General features: G+C 42.1%; 2 protein-coding genes across 2 annotated transcripts in view; one reads left to right on the plus strand and one right to left on the minus strand.

Annotated features, from left to right (window-relative positions):
• The window catches only part of LOC147999213 (disks large homolog 5-like), a 100283-nt gene that overhangs the window by 71221 nt on the left and 10066 nt on the right, over positions 1 to 18996 (plus strand). The window lies entirely within an intron of this gene.
• LOC147999216 (disks large homolog 5-like) lies at positions 1571 to 17479 on the minus strand. Its single transcript, XM_087596426.1, has 7 exons — positions 17289 to 17479; positions 15996 to 16062; positions 6213 to 6318; positions 4987 to 5146; positions 3582 to 3725; positions 2789 to 2951; positions 1571 to 2072 (listed from the first exon to the last, which is right to left on the minus strand). Exons 3-7 carry the CDS (start codon positions 6292 to 6294, stop codon positions 2043 to 2045), a joined length of 579 nt encoding a protein of 192 aa, XP_087452552.1. The 5' UTR covers positions 6295 to 6318; positions 15996 to 16062; positions 17289 to 17479; the 3' UTR covers positions 1571 to 2042.

The raw sequence follows: 18996 nt of genomic DNA on the forward strand, positions 1-18996 counted from the left end.
TAGAAAACCCCAAGCCTCTTCCAGGTCCTAAGAGGGCAAAAAATCCCACCAAACACAGCATTAATGTGATAGGTTGGTTAAATCTAGTTACTAGGTTCTAGTGTGATACCTATGACCCTTTTTGTGTCATGCTCAGCTTATAATGACTAGAGGACCTAAGCTTGACAGTCACCAATGCCTCTCCCTTGCTTCTCCAGCTGCTGAGCATTGAAAAGCCCTAATGAGACAGCATCTGTTTGCAGACATACTGGATAAGTCTTCTGCACTTTATCTCTCTGAGTCACCTCCACTCTCAGTAAGTCAGTTTAATTCCATAAATTGTAAATGAGTCACGTGGAAAATATACTTTCTCAATACGATCACAGATTTCCATGTAAAAGGTGAAACATGAACTATCCCACCTAAGTTCTGGGCTTGCACAGACCTGCTCTGCAAAAGAAACATGTGGTCACAGCTGCAGTCTGCATTCACTATGGATGCTCTTGAGGACCTCCCTAAACTGCATAGATTAAGATAATTATCTTGCTTTCTATCAAAAGAATTCATTATGCCAAGTTGGCCTGTAGAAGGAGGCTAGTCTCTTCTGTATTTTATCAGATGTGCATAATCTATATGATCATCGATAGTAAGTGAAAGCTCTGTTTGGAATTGAAACTGAGTGATGCTGGAGGATGATGCTGAATGCACAATGAGCAGTGGAGGCACCAGAGCCCGGTGTGGATGCCTAGCAGGCTACCACATTGAGCAGGCACCCCTCAACCACCTGTACATACAAATCTCCTGAGATCTCTCTCCTTAATGGGAGATGATGGCGTCCACCTAGTACAGCACATGCCCTGGAAGGACAAAAGCTACCTACAGGAGCTGTGGTGATGGCTCACAGGTTAGAGCATCTGCTGCTCTCTCAGAAGAACCACATGGACCCTAACAATCATCTACAATGGGGAATGCTATTCCCTCTTTTGGATCATGAGGGAAATGCACTCAGGAGTGGCCCAGACATACATTTGAAAAAAAAAGATCCATTGAGTTACATGATAAAAATAAATATAATCAGCAACAATAAAAAACACAGCATATGAATGATCAAATGAAACAGCACCTATAAAAACCTATTTCCCAAAATGACGTTGATGGTCATTATCTTTGTGGTTTAATACTAATGCTGTATTGTAAGAAAAACCGAGGCACATGGTTCTCGATTAGGATTATTCTATATTCCTTTGTGAAAGTTGTCATTTTTTCTGCAGCTCTACAGGTATGAGTGTGTGTTACTCAATATCTGGGCAAACAGTCAATAAGGAATGGGTGTTGTAGACTGATATAGATTAGGATGAGCAGAACACATGACAGCATGGATACAGTATGTCAGTGATTACATCATAAAGTGTGTGTCCATAAAAAAAGTCACATTATCCACACAAAAGACACTATCACCCTGTGTACAGCTTGGTGGCTTTAAATTCCCTATTTACTCATGCTGCCTGGACCATGCAAAGATCCATATCCAGCTGTCAGTTCTAAGTCTACAAGAGGGGAAAGGACCCTTGAATAAGATGGTCTTAAGAGTCAAGAGTTACAAATCAATTTTTATTCATAAGGAATACAATTTACAAAAAACAGGCATAAAATGAACAACTAAAATGGTATAAAAAATGAAAAACAGTAACAAGAATATATAACTATGAAATAACAAAAAGAAAACTTCAATGAAAATCATAACCAAAAATATTTCTTAACAGCATTTTCTTAATGAACATTTAGAAACACAGTTGTAGTGCTGTTTCTCCTCTAGGGAGATGTCAAGGCAGTCCCCTCAGATGTCTCTCAAATGGTGTCGTCGGTATGAGAGAGGAGAAAGACCTCAATGAGACAGGCTGGCATACGGATACATAAATTTAGGGTCTCTATACAATGAGGAAATTAACTGAGAAGAAGACTATTCTCCCCAAAAAAGTCTTTGACTGTAGAGGATTGTCGTCAGCAGGGAACTCCTGACAGAGAAACTCACTCTTCAGGGGGCTGTCTTCTTGGGATCTGTCCTATTCCATGTCTCCTGCAGTTCCTGAGACCTGGGAGGAGAAGGCAGCTATTAAGACACTGATTTGGTGGGGACACGCATACCAGCTGTCAAGTTGCTGCCTTCTGTCCCTTCAGCTGCATTGGACAGACAGCACTGATCTTTTCACTGAAATCATTGCTGATATCTCTGCAGCCTGGGGAAAGTCACCAACAACTCTCACAGTACTGTGGGAGAACAAGCTGCTCCTCAAACTTCTACCAGTGAAAACCAAGAACGGGGAAAGGAGAAGAGACCTAACTGGGTTGCAGGAAGAAAGTAGAAGGCCACATGATACTGAGATCAAAGCCAATGACCAGGACTCATTTGCCATTTGCACTTGGTTCTTATCCCTACAAGGTGCTTCCAACCATCACATGACCCCTGTATGACCTTTGTCACACGACCAAGAACTCGTTCAAAACTCTTCATAGCATCCAATCTATGACAGGGAGATGCAGTCATGTGATATGTTATTCCTCTGTCACCATTTCTGGACTGCAGTTTCAAAAAGGGCAGAGAAGTGTACTTGCCCATAATTCAGTTTCTGAAAAGTGGTTAACATCCCAGAATACTTGTGCATAGACAGAGCAATGAATAACTCTATCACATGAGGTGGGTGACTGATTGGGTGTGGGGAGATTAGAAAGATGATAGGGGAAGCAAAGATGTATCCAATAGGCAAATGGTATCAGACATTGTTAATCTGACTCAGCTGCTTGTTCCTACCAAATTTTGCTGGGTCTGGAGGTTGCTGGTCTTCTCCTGTTCGTCTTCAGCATTCGGGTTCCACTCAAACAAATATCGCTCTAACTCCTTGCTCTCCTGCTTCAATGTGACCAACTTCTTCTTCATACATGCCTGGTCCATCAGGAGCCGGCTGTGCAGGTTGCTGGAAACACACTCTGCATAGTAAGATCCTGAAGCCTCTTCCTCCCATTCCAACTGCCAAATCCCACAAACTCCACCAGGACCCAGATACCCATAAAGACTTCATAGAATACATCTCCATACATGTAAGGCTGCTCCACAAACAGGAAACGGCCAATCCAGGGAAGAATAAATTGTTTCTGTGACCCAAGCACCTAACAGTCCATGTCTCTCCAAAAGAACAAGGAATCTACAACTATCCATGAAAGCCCAATGCATCTGGGCAACATCAATTAGTAGGCAGTAAACAACCACAAGAGGACAGTAGAACCAAGGGAGGTCATGCTAACCATGTGGTCCCCACATTGAGCTTTGTTAAACCTGGTATGACCCCAGAGGCCCAGGTCGGCCTAATAACACTCTGATGCCTGAATCAGTATAGTTCTATCCAGAGCCTTCTAAAGATGCATAGACACTGTGGTGAGAAGTCACAGTCTCTTATGGAACTGAAACTGAGTCCAAAAGACCCACGGCACAGTGATATTTAAACAGCAGAAGACATGGACCCAGAGCTGCAGGCTCTCCAGTCCAGAACAAAGAGAGGCAGCAATGGATATTCCACAAGTGATGGGCCCTTTTGACCAGTACTTACCGATAGAAGTTAATCTCCTTCTTGAGCTCCTGAAATTTCTCACGATGTTCAATGTTCTTTGTGTCTAAGTTGTGCAGTAATGACATGACCTGTTTCTCCTTTATCTTCAAGTTTTCATAAAATGGATTTGGCCTGAAGTAGGGGCTGGCCCCAGGAAGATAGAACCCAATGAACATCGAGGTTTAGGATTATATGAACTCAGGCTATGTCTTGTACTACCCCAGCCCTGGAAGGACACTTTCTGAATTCTACATATTTGGATCTTCTTCAGCTTCAGAAACTTGGAATTGTGTGCCCAGGACAACAGAAGCTAAGCACCCAGATAAAGGGTTCCCTGGCTCACTTTTTTCAATCAGGAGGGCTGGATCTGCATTCAAACCTGTTATGCTGTCAAGAGCCTAGGCCACAGAGCTTACCCAACCACACACACACACACACACACACACACACACACACACACACACACACATCCAGAAACCTCTGATTTCATTTTTCCTGTTTTGACAAGTGGAATGCTACAAGCCGAATAACTAATATTCTAGAGGCAGACAGTACACATAATTCTGGAGATGAGACCAGATATTGCCACAAACTTATAATCTGCCCAAGGCATACAAATGTATAGACAAATGTGACTACACAGGCAAAGAACTGTGCTGTTGAAAGTGGGGCTTCCAAAATAAAGCACTTACACCTCCATGAAACTATTATAAAGGTAAATCCTGAGGTCAAAAAACAGACCCCTAAATTCCAAAGGTGGAGGGATAGAGAAACATATAAAGGTTGTGCATATGCATGCAGAGCTGTGCACACACAGACACACAAGCTAGGGCACACCCACAAGAAAAGAAAAGTAAGGTCTCCAGCTCCGAAAAAAAGAACCAAAAAAAAAAAAAGAAAGAAAAAGAAAAGAAAAGTAAACAGACTCAGAGTATGAGAAAGAGAGACAAATATGGAAAGAGCACAATGAGAATCAGTAGAAATGCATGCACCATTACTGTCTCAGAGTGTAAGGCACAGAGACAAGAAGGAGCAGGCCAGAGCCTCAGGCCTTCTACTTAAGCATTGATATGAACACTGTGGGACCTGTCACCTAAGGCTGCTGCCAGGAGATGATAGCGTTCAGTCACATTCCTAGCAAGCACAAACACTCTCCACAAACTCACAGCACCCAGAACCTTGCAAAACTACCACCTGTCAAGGGCTTTCCAATTGTACACTGGGAACTCATGCTCCAGTGACTTTATCCCTGAAATCTTCACTCAGATTGCAAGTTCAGATTTTCAACAGGCAGAATCAGAGAGTCCATTTTCAATCTCACTCCTCAGTAAGGGTCAGGTTCTGAATCTCCTCTCTATGGGAGATGAGGTTTAGAACAAGGTCGTTTGTTTGGAGCAATGCATACCTCTTGCTCATGGATCCACCTGTCACATAAAGGAGGCGATCTGTCAGCTCATTTCTCTCCTTGGTAGTTAGCTCCAGTTCTCTATTCAGCCTCTCCTCTTCCTCGTTGGCCTGCACCTTGTTTAGGACATTTTCAGGGGATGACGTCTGTCTGCAGGCCGCTGTAGGTAGAAGAACACAAGTGAACCTGCATGGGGTGAATGCATAGAGCATACACAGACCACAGTGAGGTCCAAACAGGAGAACATGCTTGGAAGCCAGTGTCACTGCAAGGAGTTTGGTCTATGTGTAAGAGGCATCCTAAGTGGATCACAGTTCCCCCACTACTATATAGAGACCAAGAGATGTAAGCAGCCAGGTGTTCCCTATGCCCGCCCACACAGGCTTACAAGTACCAGAGAGATGCCTTCTCCAGGATTATTATCAGGTACGCAGGCAACAACCTGGTTTCAGGACCCTCACCCCTCTGGTTTCAGAAGTCAGATCATCAATTCAGCATCCACAATGAATTGATTGATCAGGGATACTCAGATATCCTACACTGTTACTCTAGTCCAATAACTTTGCATTAAAAAGTCATGTAGGGGGAGGACATGGTCAACAGATTTATTAATTCCCCCTACTGAAATGACAAATGCCCCAGAAGTGCCAATAGGTTACAGGCTCTTTCTCTACCTGCTCCATATAGTTTGGCTACTGTAGAAAAATATCTGCCACACAGAACCTCTAATATATGAAGGTAAGATTGGCCCCGTCAGCCAGAGGTAGTCAAAGGAGTTCTAAGAATATAAGGTCATGCCAGGAGCACAGTTCTCTCCCTCTTACTACTGTCAGATAGTCACTGAATTTAAAGAAGCAATGAAAGTGAAGTACATTGATGCCCTGTTTAATTCAGAAAAGTTATACCCTCCATGACTACTTATGGTGTTATTATATCAATTTAACATACCGAATGTACTGTAAAAGTAAAGACTAGAAGTTCACCCAATAATAGCATAGGCATTGCCATATCCTCCATGTGGTTTTGGAGAAACTATTAATGTGAAAACCTTGACTTTCAGGAATTGTGATAATCATGGAATTCAATATCTGTGGAGATGTTCCAGTGGTTGTGGCCCATTGCTATAAAGGCCAGCTGAAGGCCCCCACACTCACCCCTGAGAGGAAGATCAACATACACTGCCCAGAACTTACTCCACATTCCCCATGTCCTGTGTCCATCATTACCTTTAGGTTTCGTTTGCTTCACTCTAGACTCTTCTCTATCAACATCAACTCTCCCAAAGCGCCTGAGAAGACGGGCAAACATGCCTGTGGATATATCCTTTGGACACTAAGAGAAAAAGTAGGGAATTGGTTGTCACAACGATACTGGTGACATCACAGGGATTCCAAGGTCTCTCTAGGAGACAATAGAATGTCCACGAAGGGCCGGCTGATGTCACGGAGAACAGACTTTGCCTCCCTGCTAATGTTCTCCCTGTACTGAGCAAAGACTGATGTGCCCTTTTCAGGAGACTTCCCTGTGGCATAGCCACTGAGCACCACATGCTTCCAAAGCCAAATTTGGCTCTAGGCTTGATTGGAAAAACCTAAGTCATTGCTATATATCTAAATGAGTGCTTCCTCCCCAATCCCTGCACAGAAATGTTTCATCCTACCTCAAATTCTCCTCAGTCAGCAATATTACCCATTAAAGATTACTGAGAAATCACACCAGTTCCTATAAGTAGCCAAAGAGGTCTCCTGTCTCATCATGTGCAGGTGCATGAAATCACACCCAGAAATAGCCTGTAGGATAGGTTGCGATGTGGGTGTGTGTTATAGGTACAACCTGAAGCTTTGTGCTTAACATTTAACAGTTGCCACCGGATTCCTTAGGAGAAAGAATTGCATTCATTATGGTCCTGGCAACAATGTGGTGATCTGTTAGCAGAGGAAACTGAAATATTGGATCCACCAGTGAATGCACCCTCAGGCTGAGTGTGGGGCTCTCCTCTCTGCACCTAAGTTACAAAAGCAGGATTGCTTACAGGCCTCTCTAAGCTATAACGTCTGATTTCATCTGAAAAATAAAATAGTCAGCAATGTGTGTGTGGGGGGGGTACAGCCAAAGGAGTTGGACAAGCCTAGAGACATAACTCAGTGGACAGAGTAAGAAACAAGCATCTTCACTCCTGTTTCATGGATCACCCCACAAAACACAAACGCATCTATCCTACTAAAAAAAAAAACAAGTTATTTTATTGAATGCATACACTAATACTGTTTACAGTATTGGTAGCAAAGCTCAGATTTTGGGGGCAGATCCATGACTTGAACTATCTTCCTGACAACATATAAAACAATAAATAAATAAATAAATAAATAAATAAATAAATAAATAAGAAAAAACAGAAAAATAAAAAAACAAAAAAAGCACAAGCCTTTCATGTGAAGTTACAGAAGAGTGATCCAGTGGTCACTTCTGACCAGGCCATTTTAGCTATGACAGTGCATAGTGAACCTTAATTTGATGGGTCCTATATAAAGCTTTGTGCAATATTGTCATTTTAACCAACCTCATCCAGAACATACATAACAACACAGGATATGATTGCCATGTCCTTGCTGTGTATAAAGTTATTTTTCTATGTCCTTGATTGTCAGGCATATTACAGCAACAATCTGAGATGGCTGGTAGACTTGGAAGAAAGTGGATATGAAAGATCCCCGTTTGATATCAGTACAGCCATTTCTTACGAATGAGAATCTTTTAAGCTGGCCCTCGCTTAGCCCCTACACATTAGACAATAGACCAGAAAGTACAGAAAGCACATTCCCACCCACTCTCTAGGAAGCTGCCGGACCATAAGAACAGAGGGTACAGAACATATTTACTGCAGGGCAATTAGAAGACAGGAAACATCTCTGGGAAGCTGACTGACCACTATAGAAGTGAGATATCCTTGGTACTGAATGCAGCTGTGCTATAGGCTGACATAGCTATAGCCTTGTCCTGGGAACTCCAGAAGAGAAACACCTGCCAAGACAGATATCCTTGGTCCTTGTCCTGGGAACCCCAGGATAAGAAAACATATATCAAGTCAGACGTCCTTCATACTGAAATAGCTGCATTGATGTGGTTACGGCCTTATCCCAGGAATTCCAGGACGAGAAACATCTGCCTAGTTATCCTTGGCACGAAATAGCTGAGCTAAGGAAACTGTGTAATCTTAACTGACATTTTAAGCTGTATATTTCTGTTGTTTGAGGCTCCTTACATCCCTCCTGCGTGAGGACCGTGTCCAGCCCCAGTGCATTGGTATCCCAAAGTAAACCTCTTGTTTTTACATCAAGACTGAGTCCTGTGTGTTCATGGGACGGTGATTGTCCTCAGGACTGGAGCGAGAGTCTCCTCTGTCTGAGGGTCTTTCAGATAAAGCTATAGTTGTGGGTTACACACCTCAGCTCTCATTGGCTAATGCTGTCCTCACAGTCCTTGGAGGCCCCTTTGTAAGACTACCTGTTGGAAAGTGGAAGCAGCTTTATTTGAGCTCAAAGTGAACCTGACGAGCAACGTAGAGAACAAGATGGGGTAATTGAGAACCTGTCTAAAACCAGCACAGAAACCCACCCTCCATTCAAAGCATCATCTACCAATTCTTGAATTTTTACCATTCTCTGCCAACCAGTCTTTCATTCAGGAAAGGTAGAAAAGAACTGGAAATGATCTTTGTATTCTAAGGACCTCGATCTGTCTTTCCTTAGGTCCACGTTAAGAACAAATGAAATGGGTATCACCATCTGAATAACTTAGTATCACCTACTCAGCATTTCTAGCCTAATACTGTGCCTATGGCAATCTCAAGCTTCCCTGAGTGTTGCTGCCCCAGCAAGAAGAATGAAGAACTGAGGTCAAACCCCAGTGAACCTTTTAAGGGGTTAGAAGAAAGCCACCAGAGATACTGCACTTCTTTGTCCTTCGATTAAATCAAGATGATACAACGTGAATCTATTGGGCTATTCCACCACACATCTTCCTCACAACCCCACCTATCTGAGGTCATTGCTTGGCAGAATTCATGCCCCACCATCCGAGATATTTCTTGATTCATTGCTGCCAAGGGCCAGGTTTCCTGAGTTTTGTTTTTTATAGAATTGGGTGTAGTCAATCATAGTTGCCCTCTGTAAGAAATGACAATTATCTATAATAACTGAATATTCTGAAGGTTTTTATACTGGTTTTATTATACATATAACTGTGAAACGGAAAACATACATATTTCATCAATGAAATGAGTAAGATTGATTTAATGAACAGAAAAATGGATGGTACTTCAAAACTTCCATGATTACATATTATCTATTTAATTCCCTCCACAATAGCAAGAAACGGACATTATTATTTACTTAAACCGAGAAAATATTAATTGTTTGGCCTGCTTTTCTGAGCTTCCTTAAGGTATAGTAAATTGACAGAGCTGTGGTTTAAAATTAGGGTCCATATTCTTCTGTTTTAAATGTGTGCCTTTTCTTTCTATTTTTTTCTCCATCTTTATTAAATTGGGTATATCTTATTTACATTTCAATTGTTATTACCTTTCTGGGTTTCCAGGCAAACATCCCCCTAACACCTCCCCCTCCCCTTCTCTACGGGTGTTCCCCTCCCCATCCTCCCACCATTACCACCCTCCCCCCAACAATCCCTTCACTGGGGGTTCAGTCTTGGCAGGACCAAGGGCTTCCCTTTTATTTCTAGTGGGTGCTGCTCTCCCTGCTCCGTGGGAAGTGGATGGGGGGAAGGCCCGGGCCTGAGGTGAGTTGGAACTGGGGTAGAAAGGCATAGGGCCTCCTAGGTGAGAATGCCAAACCACCACTGCTGCTGCAGCCACCATGGAGAAGCCCTTGTTCCTGCTGCAGGGAGGAGAGTCTGGTGCCCACAAGATGGCTGAAGGGGAGCTGAGAGTGGACAGCTTCATCACCCGCCTGCTGGAGGTATGAGGATATCGTCCGGGAAAAATTGTGCAGATGACTGAAGCAGAAGTCCGAGGGCTGTGTATCACGTCTCGTGAAATCTTTCTTAGCCAGCCAACAGCTGTGAACACAGGTTTCTTTTGGAGAGCAGGCCTGTGCAGGTCCAGAACCTAGGTGGGACAGTTCAAGCTACCCTTTTCCATGGCCAATCTCAGATCATATTCAGAAAGTATTTCTTGGGCTAAAGAGATGGCTTAGTGGTTAAGAGCACTGACAGCTCTTCCAGAGGTCCTGAGTTCAAATCCCAGCAACCACATGGTGGCTCACAACCATCTCTAATGAGATCTGATGCCCTCTTCTGGTGTGTCTGAAGACAGTCACGGTGTACTTGTATATGATAAATAAATAAATAAATCTTTAAAAAAAAAGAGTATTTCTTCCAGGTGATGGATTTTCAATTTATGGAATTGAACTAACTTACTGATGGTGGAAGTGACACAGAGAGTTAAAGTACAGAAGGAATAATCCAGAATGTCCACCAAAAGTTGCTGTCACACCAGGGCTTTTAAAAGCTCAGCTGCTAGAGAAGCAATGTAGTCTTTGGTTATTCTCAAGCTTAGGTCTTCTAGTCATTATAAGCTGACCATGACACAAAAAGAGTCATCTATATCAAAATAGAGAAGAGTAACTAGATTCACACCACACTATCACATTACTACTGTATTTGAGGTTCTCAGTTAATATCTAAGAACCTGGAAGAGGCCTGGGTCTTGCTACACAAACTCATGATTTATGTCCCCATTGTCAGCTGAGATTCTTCATGCAGCCTGGGGTCAAGGAGGTCATCCCACAAAGCACAAAACACCCATCTCAGATAAACATGTATGGTTTATTGAATCCAAAACATCCATGAATTTCAGGACACAATTAAATGTTGAAACCTAAGGATAATAGATAGAGAAGAGAATTAAGATTTCTAGTTCATAGATCCAGTAAACACCTTCAACAAATCATAGCAGCAAACTTTCATAAGGTAAAGAAAGAAAAGGCAATAAAGGTACAACAAGCCTACAGAACATCAAACTACTTGTACCAGAAAAATTCCTCCATTCACATAATAATTAAAACGCTAAATGCACAGTTCAAGAAAGAACATTAAAAGGGGTAAGGTATAAATATCTAGTAACAAATAAATTGAGACGTATCTGAATTACACCAGACTTCTCAACAGAGATTCTAAAAGTCAGAAAATCTTGGGCAGATGTAATACAGGCACAGGCTCCTATATCCAGCATAATCATCAATCACCATAAAAGGAGGAACCAGGATATTTCATGACAAAACCAAATTTAAAGAATTCTTTTCTGTAAGAAAGCACAACAGAGGCTAATAGGAGGAAAACTCCAAGACAATGAACTAAACTATACCCAAGAAAAACCAAGAAATTAATCTTCTCTCAATAATTTAAAAAAAGAGAAGCACACAAACATAATTTCACCTATAACCAGAAAAAGAAGAGAATGCAGCAATCATTGGCTTTAATATCTGAACAGATCTTCTTTCCCTAATCCCCAAGCTCCCAGGGGCCAAACTGCCAGCCAAACTGTATGCAAGGATGCTCTATGGTTCAAGGTGAGGCCTGTAGCCCCACCAAAGGCAGATCCTAGAGGTGTGAGGTGGGGATGGATATGTGTGGGTGCAGGAGCACTGTCACATAGGCAAAGCTGAGCAGAAATGGAATGTAAGGTTTGATGAGGGGAGTCTAGAAAGCAGGACAACAGTTGAAATGTAAATAAATAAAATAACCGATTAATAAAAAATAGCCAAAAATAAAATAACAAGTAAAAAGGTAAATGAAAATTAAACCAAACCAACCAAACAAACAAACAAAAATCCCTGTAGTGGATTGGCCTAATTCTGCTTTTATTTTAATGCTAATTTGTGGAACTCAGGACTGGTTTACCCCAAATAACTGACCCTGTTCCCAGTTAACTGTGATTATAAAGAAGCCAACAGCCAACAGCTGCACAGCAGAGAGATGGGGGAGGGGAGCTTTGAGGGCTTTGCTAGAGAGGATCATGAGGAGGGAAGAAGGAAGAAGAAGCTGCCAGAGAATAAAGGAAGAACGTGTGTGATGGAGAGGAGAGAGGAAGAGGACAGCAGCCATGGTTAAGGGAGAGGAGAGCCTGGTCCTGAGGGCTGTCCAAGTGGAACAAAAACAGTCAAGATGCTACACAGCCTGTAAGAGTTGAGCGTTATTGTTTGGAAAGTAGATCTGATACCATGGAGGGCAGGCAGCTGCCCAGCTACTGTGCTGACGAATGCATACTAAAAATAAATTTAACAAAATATGAGTAACCAGTAAGACAGCTCTGTAGAGGATCCTAAAAGGAATACTTTAGTTTGAAGGGAAGGACAAAATACCAGAGAACACAGGGGATAAATTAATAAAACTAGGAAAGTTAATCAAAGAAGACTGGGAAAACCACAAAAATTAACAAAATGACAAAATTTAATACATAGGTTTAAATAATAATTACATATCACAAAACTCAATATCTAGGGTGGTGGGGCATGAATTCTGCCATGGTCTGAACTCAGAAAGGTGGGGTTGGGAGAAACATGTCTGGTTAAATAGTCCACCCACATTGTGTCAATGTGATTTAATCTAAGGACGAAGAAGTGGAGCATCTCTCATGGCTTTCTTCTAACCCCTTGAAAGGATTACTGGGGTGTGGCCTCAGTACTTCATACTTCTTGCTAGTTCAGCGAAACTCAAGGAAGCTTGAGATTGTCACAGCACAGTCTTAGGCTAGATATACTGAGTAGATGATACTAAGTTGTTCAGATGGTGATATCCATTTGCATGTGTTCTTAATGTGGACATAAGGAAGGAGAGATCAAGGTCCTTAGAATAGAAGGAACATTCCCAGTCCTTTTCTACCATTCCAGACTGAAAGGCTGGTAGGGAGAAAGTGGTTAATAATAAAGAATTAATAGATGATGCTTTGAATGAAGGGTTGGTTTTTGTGCTGGTTTTAGACAGGGTCTCAAGTATCCCATGTTGCCCTCTTCCTGGCTGGCCCGGTTCACTTTGAACTCAGATAAACCTGCTTCCACTTTCCAATAGATAGTCTTACAAGAGGGGCCTCCGAGGTCCTGAGGACAGCATTAGCCTTTGACAGTTGAGGTGTGTAACCCACAACTATAGTTTTAGCCACTTTGTTCCATGTCTACCAGCTATTTCAGATTGTTGCTGTTCTATGCCTGACAATCAAGGACACATAAAAATAACCTGATAGAGAGCAAGGACATGGTGATCACATCCTTGCCTCTGCTGTATGTTCTGGATGAGGTTTGTTAAAATTCCAATATTGCAAAAAGCTTTATATAGGGCCCATCACATTAAGGGTCACTATGCACTGTTTCATCTAAAATGGCCTAATCAGAACTGACCGCCAGACAACACTTCCTGCGAAGTTCCTATGAGAAGCTTAAGTTTTTTGTGTTTTTTCTTCTTCCTTCCTTCCTTCCTTCCTTTCTTTCTTTTTTCCTTTCCTTCTTTCTTTCTTTCTTTCTTTCTTCCTTCCTTTCTTTCTTTCTTTCTTTCTTTCCTTCTTTCTTTCTTTATAGGTTTAGAGGAATGTATTTGGGGCCACGGATCTGCCCCTAGTATCTTAGCTATGGATGTGATCAATCAGTGTTAGTGTGTGCATTCAATAAAATGTCCATTTTTGACTAAGGTAGATGCTTCTGTGTTTTGTGCGGTGACCCATTGTCAATGTGTAGTGAGTTGGGGCCCTGGGTATGGTCGCATACCCCCAGGACACAGGGGGTGCAGAGCAAAGGCAAAAGAAACTGCACGCAGTTGTAAGCTTTATTAATCCTTATTAAGCTAAGAATATGCATTACTACAATTTTCATTGTGTCAAGATACCATAAGATCATTATTCCCAGGATACCAGGAACAATGAGGGAAGATTAAACAAAGAAAGACGAATAAACGAAAGCTCCTTCTAAAAATATTCATATAACAAATAACCTCTCTTATTATAATCAAAATATACTCACCATTACCAAGAGAGCGTTAGAACCACTTCCACAAAACGGGACACAGCAGAACATAATTTAAGGCCAAGTGAGAAAAACATTTTCTTCTCCAGGGCGGCATTCCAGCCCCTACTTGAATCTGGCACCAGGCCTTTCTTGACCCTGCCTGGGAGCTGCATCTCTATGTCTTAACAATTCCTTCTTTTTTCTTTTGTTTTAAAGTAACACTTTACATAACATAGCTAAAGGTCCTTGTAGGGGTTTAGTCATGTAAAAATAAAGCAACATAATACATAATGTACATAAGATTATGGCAAAACTAGCTCCTCCCATGCTATGGAAAATCCTTTGAAGCCAAGCCTTGGGATCTAATCCTGTCAATTGATCAGCCAATAATTTCGCTATTCCATATCTTCTAGCTGTTTACCAAAAGACATTCGAACATCATATTTCAAGGCATTAATTACTTTTGAAGCACTTTCATTACCCTCTAAATAGGCTTGAATTAACTTCCAATCATGTTCTGTGTCATTATCCATATATTTACTAACAGAAAAGTAGTAGGATTTCATCATGATAAGCAATATAAGCCCGATAACTGGCATTGTCCGCAGCAGAAGAAACCATGAGTAAAACACACATTGCTAAGAATAAGTGCTCAGCCGTAAAGGACTTTCCTGAAGGAGACAAAATTATTCCTTTCAGTGCTTAATCGCTTCACCTGACCCCACATAGGTAATAGGGTTGTCACTACACGGATCCTTATCCATTGTTGTTTGTGGACACTAAGAGAAGCCAGGGCCTCAGTAATGGAGGACACCTCCTCATCTCCTGAGAACATCCATCAGGAGAAAATGTAGCTGGTTTAACTGGATTCCTTTGAGGGTAGGGAGCAGTTCTTATTATTCTGTGCTTGGATCCATCTCCCGGGTAACCAGAATAGTCTCCCATCCTGTAATGAGACAAAACCCTCTCCCCTATATACAATGATGTCCTTTCCTGCCATTCAGCATCCCACGCAATTTTTATCCATACTGTCTTTTCCATGCCTTCTTGGGGGAAGTTCAACAAAGTGTCTATTGGCTCTTGATATAACTTCACCTTGTGGTAAATTAAGAAAATTAATAACGTATAATGCTTGTGCCAATATAGCCCTGGGACTGGTCTGCAAACTCCATTCAGGTTGCATAAGGCCATCTCTTTTCCCCCTTTTTAATTTTATAATTTGTCATTTCAGGGTATGGTGAATTCTTTCAACAAAAGCTTGTCCTTGTGTATTGTGTTCTGTACCAGTAATATGTACAATATGATATCGTTGACAAAATTGTTTATATTGATAAGAAATATATGTTGTCCATTATCAATTTTAATTTTAGAAGGCAGTCCCATAACAGCAAAAGTTTCCAATAGATGCTGTATAACATGAGCAGTGCGTACTCCTGGCAATGGTGTAGCCCACACAAATTTTGAAAAATTATCTATGCTTACATCTATATGTGAAAGGCGACCAAACTCAGAAATATGGGTTATATCGATCTGACACGATGTATTAAGTTGCATCCTTCTGGGATTAATTTGAGATGGAATACATTTTATACGTGAAGACTGACACATAGGCAATTAGCAATAATTTGTTTGGCTTGAGAATAGGGGATCTTATATTTAATATGTAAATATCCTGTATTGGCATGATTATGACTGTGTTCTTCTGGGGTAGCAAATGCCACTAATTGATCTACCATATGATTGCCAAGTGTTAAAGATTCTGGAAATTTTGAATGTGATCTAGTATGTGTAATGAATATTCTAGAGTTTCATAATAACAATAGTCCTTTAATATGTGAGAATAACATTTAATATAGGCTTAGATGTAGAAACAACAGCAGTCGCAATATTCTGTACTACTCCTACAACATAAGCGGACTCAGCTATAATATTTTTACATCATGAGTAAAATCCTGGAATACATTAATTACCGCTAATAATTCATTTTGTTGTACTGACCCAAAAGAAGATTCTTGTCCCCAAAATTAATCTTTGGTCCAATAAGCCATCTTGGTGTTAGAGCCATCTGTAAACACAGTAAGGGCTGATGGTAATGGATCAACAGAAATTAGTGTATTTATCAAATTTTTTTTTGTTTTTTAAAGCAATCCCACAATTTACTATGGAGAGGATGAAATTCAACATTTCCAGTGTAAGAAATCATGGCTAATTGAAAAACCTCAGACATCTGCATTAAATATTCCCCTTTATCTTTGCTTAATGGGAAAACAATAGCAGCACAATCATATCCCCACAGAGTAACAGGTCTTTGTATGCCTTGCTGAATAATTAAAGAAATTTGTTCCTCATTAATTGTTAATGTTTGGTTAAAGTTTTATTTAATATAAACCCATTCTAAAGGCAACTCATCCTGAGCGAAAGTGCCTGTAGGATATTCAAGAGTATTTAAACATATAATTTAATAACTCTATCTGGATCAATACGTGCCAAATATGCATCTTTCCATTTTCAGAAAAGATACCCTTGCATGCCTTCATATAAGCATTAATATCCCCAGCCTCCTTTATAGGTAATAATGCTCTCCTGTACTCTTAATTAGCATTTTCAAAAGCAAGCATTTGCAGCAGTTGTCCTCCAGCTACCTCTCCTACCATTGTTCTTTCCAATGTTAATTTTAATATACATAAAAACTTAATATATGGTTCATAGAAAGCTACTACCTTTTTCAACCAACCAGTATCATCCTTTATAATAAGTCGGTTGGGCCACACCTTGAATCAATGCTGGCCTAATTATAGGAAAAGAAAAAGCAGGTGAATTCGTCATTATCATCTTGTGAATCTAATGGTCAACATGCCATCCTCGGAAAAGACTTAGAAAAACCTGCTTCAGGCAGTGGTGCAGAGGGCAAAACTTTTACTTTCGTTTTGTCTTAATGAAGCTCTAGCTTCTTGTTCTGTATTCGTTATTACCCTGTCTGCATTCATGGCCTTGAACACAGTAAAAATTACAGCCCAAAGAGACCAGAAATTGGAATCTTTTTGCCCTGCCTGACAGCCTTTTTCTCCTTAACTTTCACTTTGACCCAGATATCAGAATCCCTGGAACCCTCGTAAGGGAACCATGGAGTGTACTCTTGCTGTCTCTAAACACTTTTCTAAACCAGACTGATAGACATGAATTCCCTGCACTCTTAAAGATGCTTAAGCATAGCGAGATGAAGAGAAGATTTATCTTGTCCCATTTCCTTGTAATAAATTGTACTTACCTTATCTGACTGTCCAGACTTACCTTCAGGGACCCTGTTCCAGTGCCATAGGTCGACGTCTAGGGTGTTGGGAGCCCTGCGTCCGGTCGCATTCCTTTCTGTGTTTCCCGATGCTCAGTGGCCATGCCACTCCAGCATGCTTTGAAATGAACCAGTCCGCCGACACCACCACCACCACCACCACCACCACCACCACCACCACCACCACCACCACTACCACCACTACCACCAATTTGGTTTTGTAAATAAAGTTTTATTGACATCGCCATACTCAGCATTTACATCCTGTTCAGTGCTGCTTCTGGCTGCAGCTGCAGGGCTTAGGAGCCACAGAGCCCTTTAGGCTCCCAGAGCTGAGAGCATTGACCTTTGCCTTGTTTGTGAAAGAGGTGACTGACCCCTGTGCTCAAGGTGGCCTTTCCGTGCCCTTTAACCCATAGCATAGGTCTCTGTGCCATCCTCTCCCTTTGCTATGGTGTGCACTTCCTGGTACATTTCCGTTAGCTCTTCACATTTCCAGAGCATTGGGTCTTGCAAATTGAATTTGCATGGCACCAGGAATAGACCTGATGGCAGGGTGTAGGACACTCCCTATGGGGACCCTGCCCAGGGGCATAAGCTTACTTTTCCAGTCAACTCCCTGAACAGTGAGCCTTTGTGGGACAACGTACTTCACGACATGACTTGACCTCTCTGCAGTGCACCCAATCCCTGCTTGGCTCAGATGTCCCCCAGAGAGGTTGTGTGAGTGTCCCCAGTAGAGGCAGCACTCTGTGTGGTGGCATTGACATGGCATCCAGGAAAGTCAAAACCAGAGGGACATGTCGGGCAGTTGGAAGCAGATGTCTGCGTCCATGGAGAGAAGGATGGGCTAGACACTCCTACAGGGGGTGAGCTGAGAAGCACTTCCTTGGCTTTTTCACAGCCGTGTAGGCTGCATGCCATGCTGTGTACCCATGCTGTGCTGAAGCCCCAGACTTTGAGTCTCCCACAGCTGCTGTGTCCTGGGGCCAGGGTAGGATTAAGCAGACTTCAGCAGGAGAAAGGTGAAAACCCTGGTTGCGGGGTTGGGATGGCACAGTCATAAAACTCCTGCACATGAGGCCCCTGACTTAGAGCCGTATAGCAGCTGTGACAAGCCAGCTCTGGTGACACTCATCTGCAATGCCAGGCCATGGGGGGTAGAGGCAGTAGGATCAGTTGTTTAATTATCCTTGGCTACACGGCAAGTTCGAGGCCAGCCTGGGCAACTTTGTCTATGAAAATAAGACAAAACTAGGTCTTGACTCTGAGCATCACTGCCTGTACCTGGCACGGTTGCCCCACCCCAGGTAAGAAACCCCTCTGTCCAGAGGCCATAACTGCAGGAGACCCCTGGCCAAGTGTCTATACCGCGCCTTGTTTGACTGGACTGTGCTGAGGACCAACCACACTCTCAACAGTAAGGATATGGGAGAGGCTGTTTCTGTGAGGTCCCAGGCCCTGAGACGGCCAAGAATAAACCCTGTCCTTGGGAAAGCCATGGAGACTAGGAACCCAGGGGATCTCTGCAAACACCAGGGCTGGCAGGGGACTCTCATCCTCTACAGCAGCTGCTCTCAATCTGTGGGTTCTACATCAGAGCTCCTGCACACCAGACATTTACATTACAGTTCCTCACAGTAACAAAGTTACACTCATGAAGTAGCTCTCCAATAAGTTTATGTTCGGACGACAACGACATGAGGAACT

Source organism: Rattus norvegicus, chromosome 19 (genome assembly GCF_021556685.1).
Source record: "Rattus norvegicus strain SHRSP/BbbUtx chromosome 19, alternate assembly SHRSP_T2T, whole genome shotgun sequence".
NCBI classification, from domain to species: Eukaryota; Metazoa; Chordata; class Mammalia; order Rodentia; family Muridae; genus Rattus; species Rattus norvegicus.

Bases quoted from the DNA above. Each gene is read 5' to 3' on its own strand.
- LOC147999216 (XM_087596426.1), bottom strand. From the start codon at position 6,294: ATGTTTGCCCGTCTTCTCAGGCGCTTTGGGAGAGTTGATGTTGATAGA. The intron at 5,147-6,212 runs GTAATGATGGAC...TTCTACCTACAG, and splicing joins GAAGCAAACGAAACCTAAAG to CGGCCTGCAGACAGACGTCA. The intron at 2,073-2,788 runs GTAGGAACAAGC...TTCTCCTCCCAG, and splicing joins TCCAGACCCAGCAAAATTTG to GTCTCAGGAACTGCAGGAGA.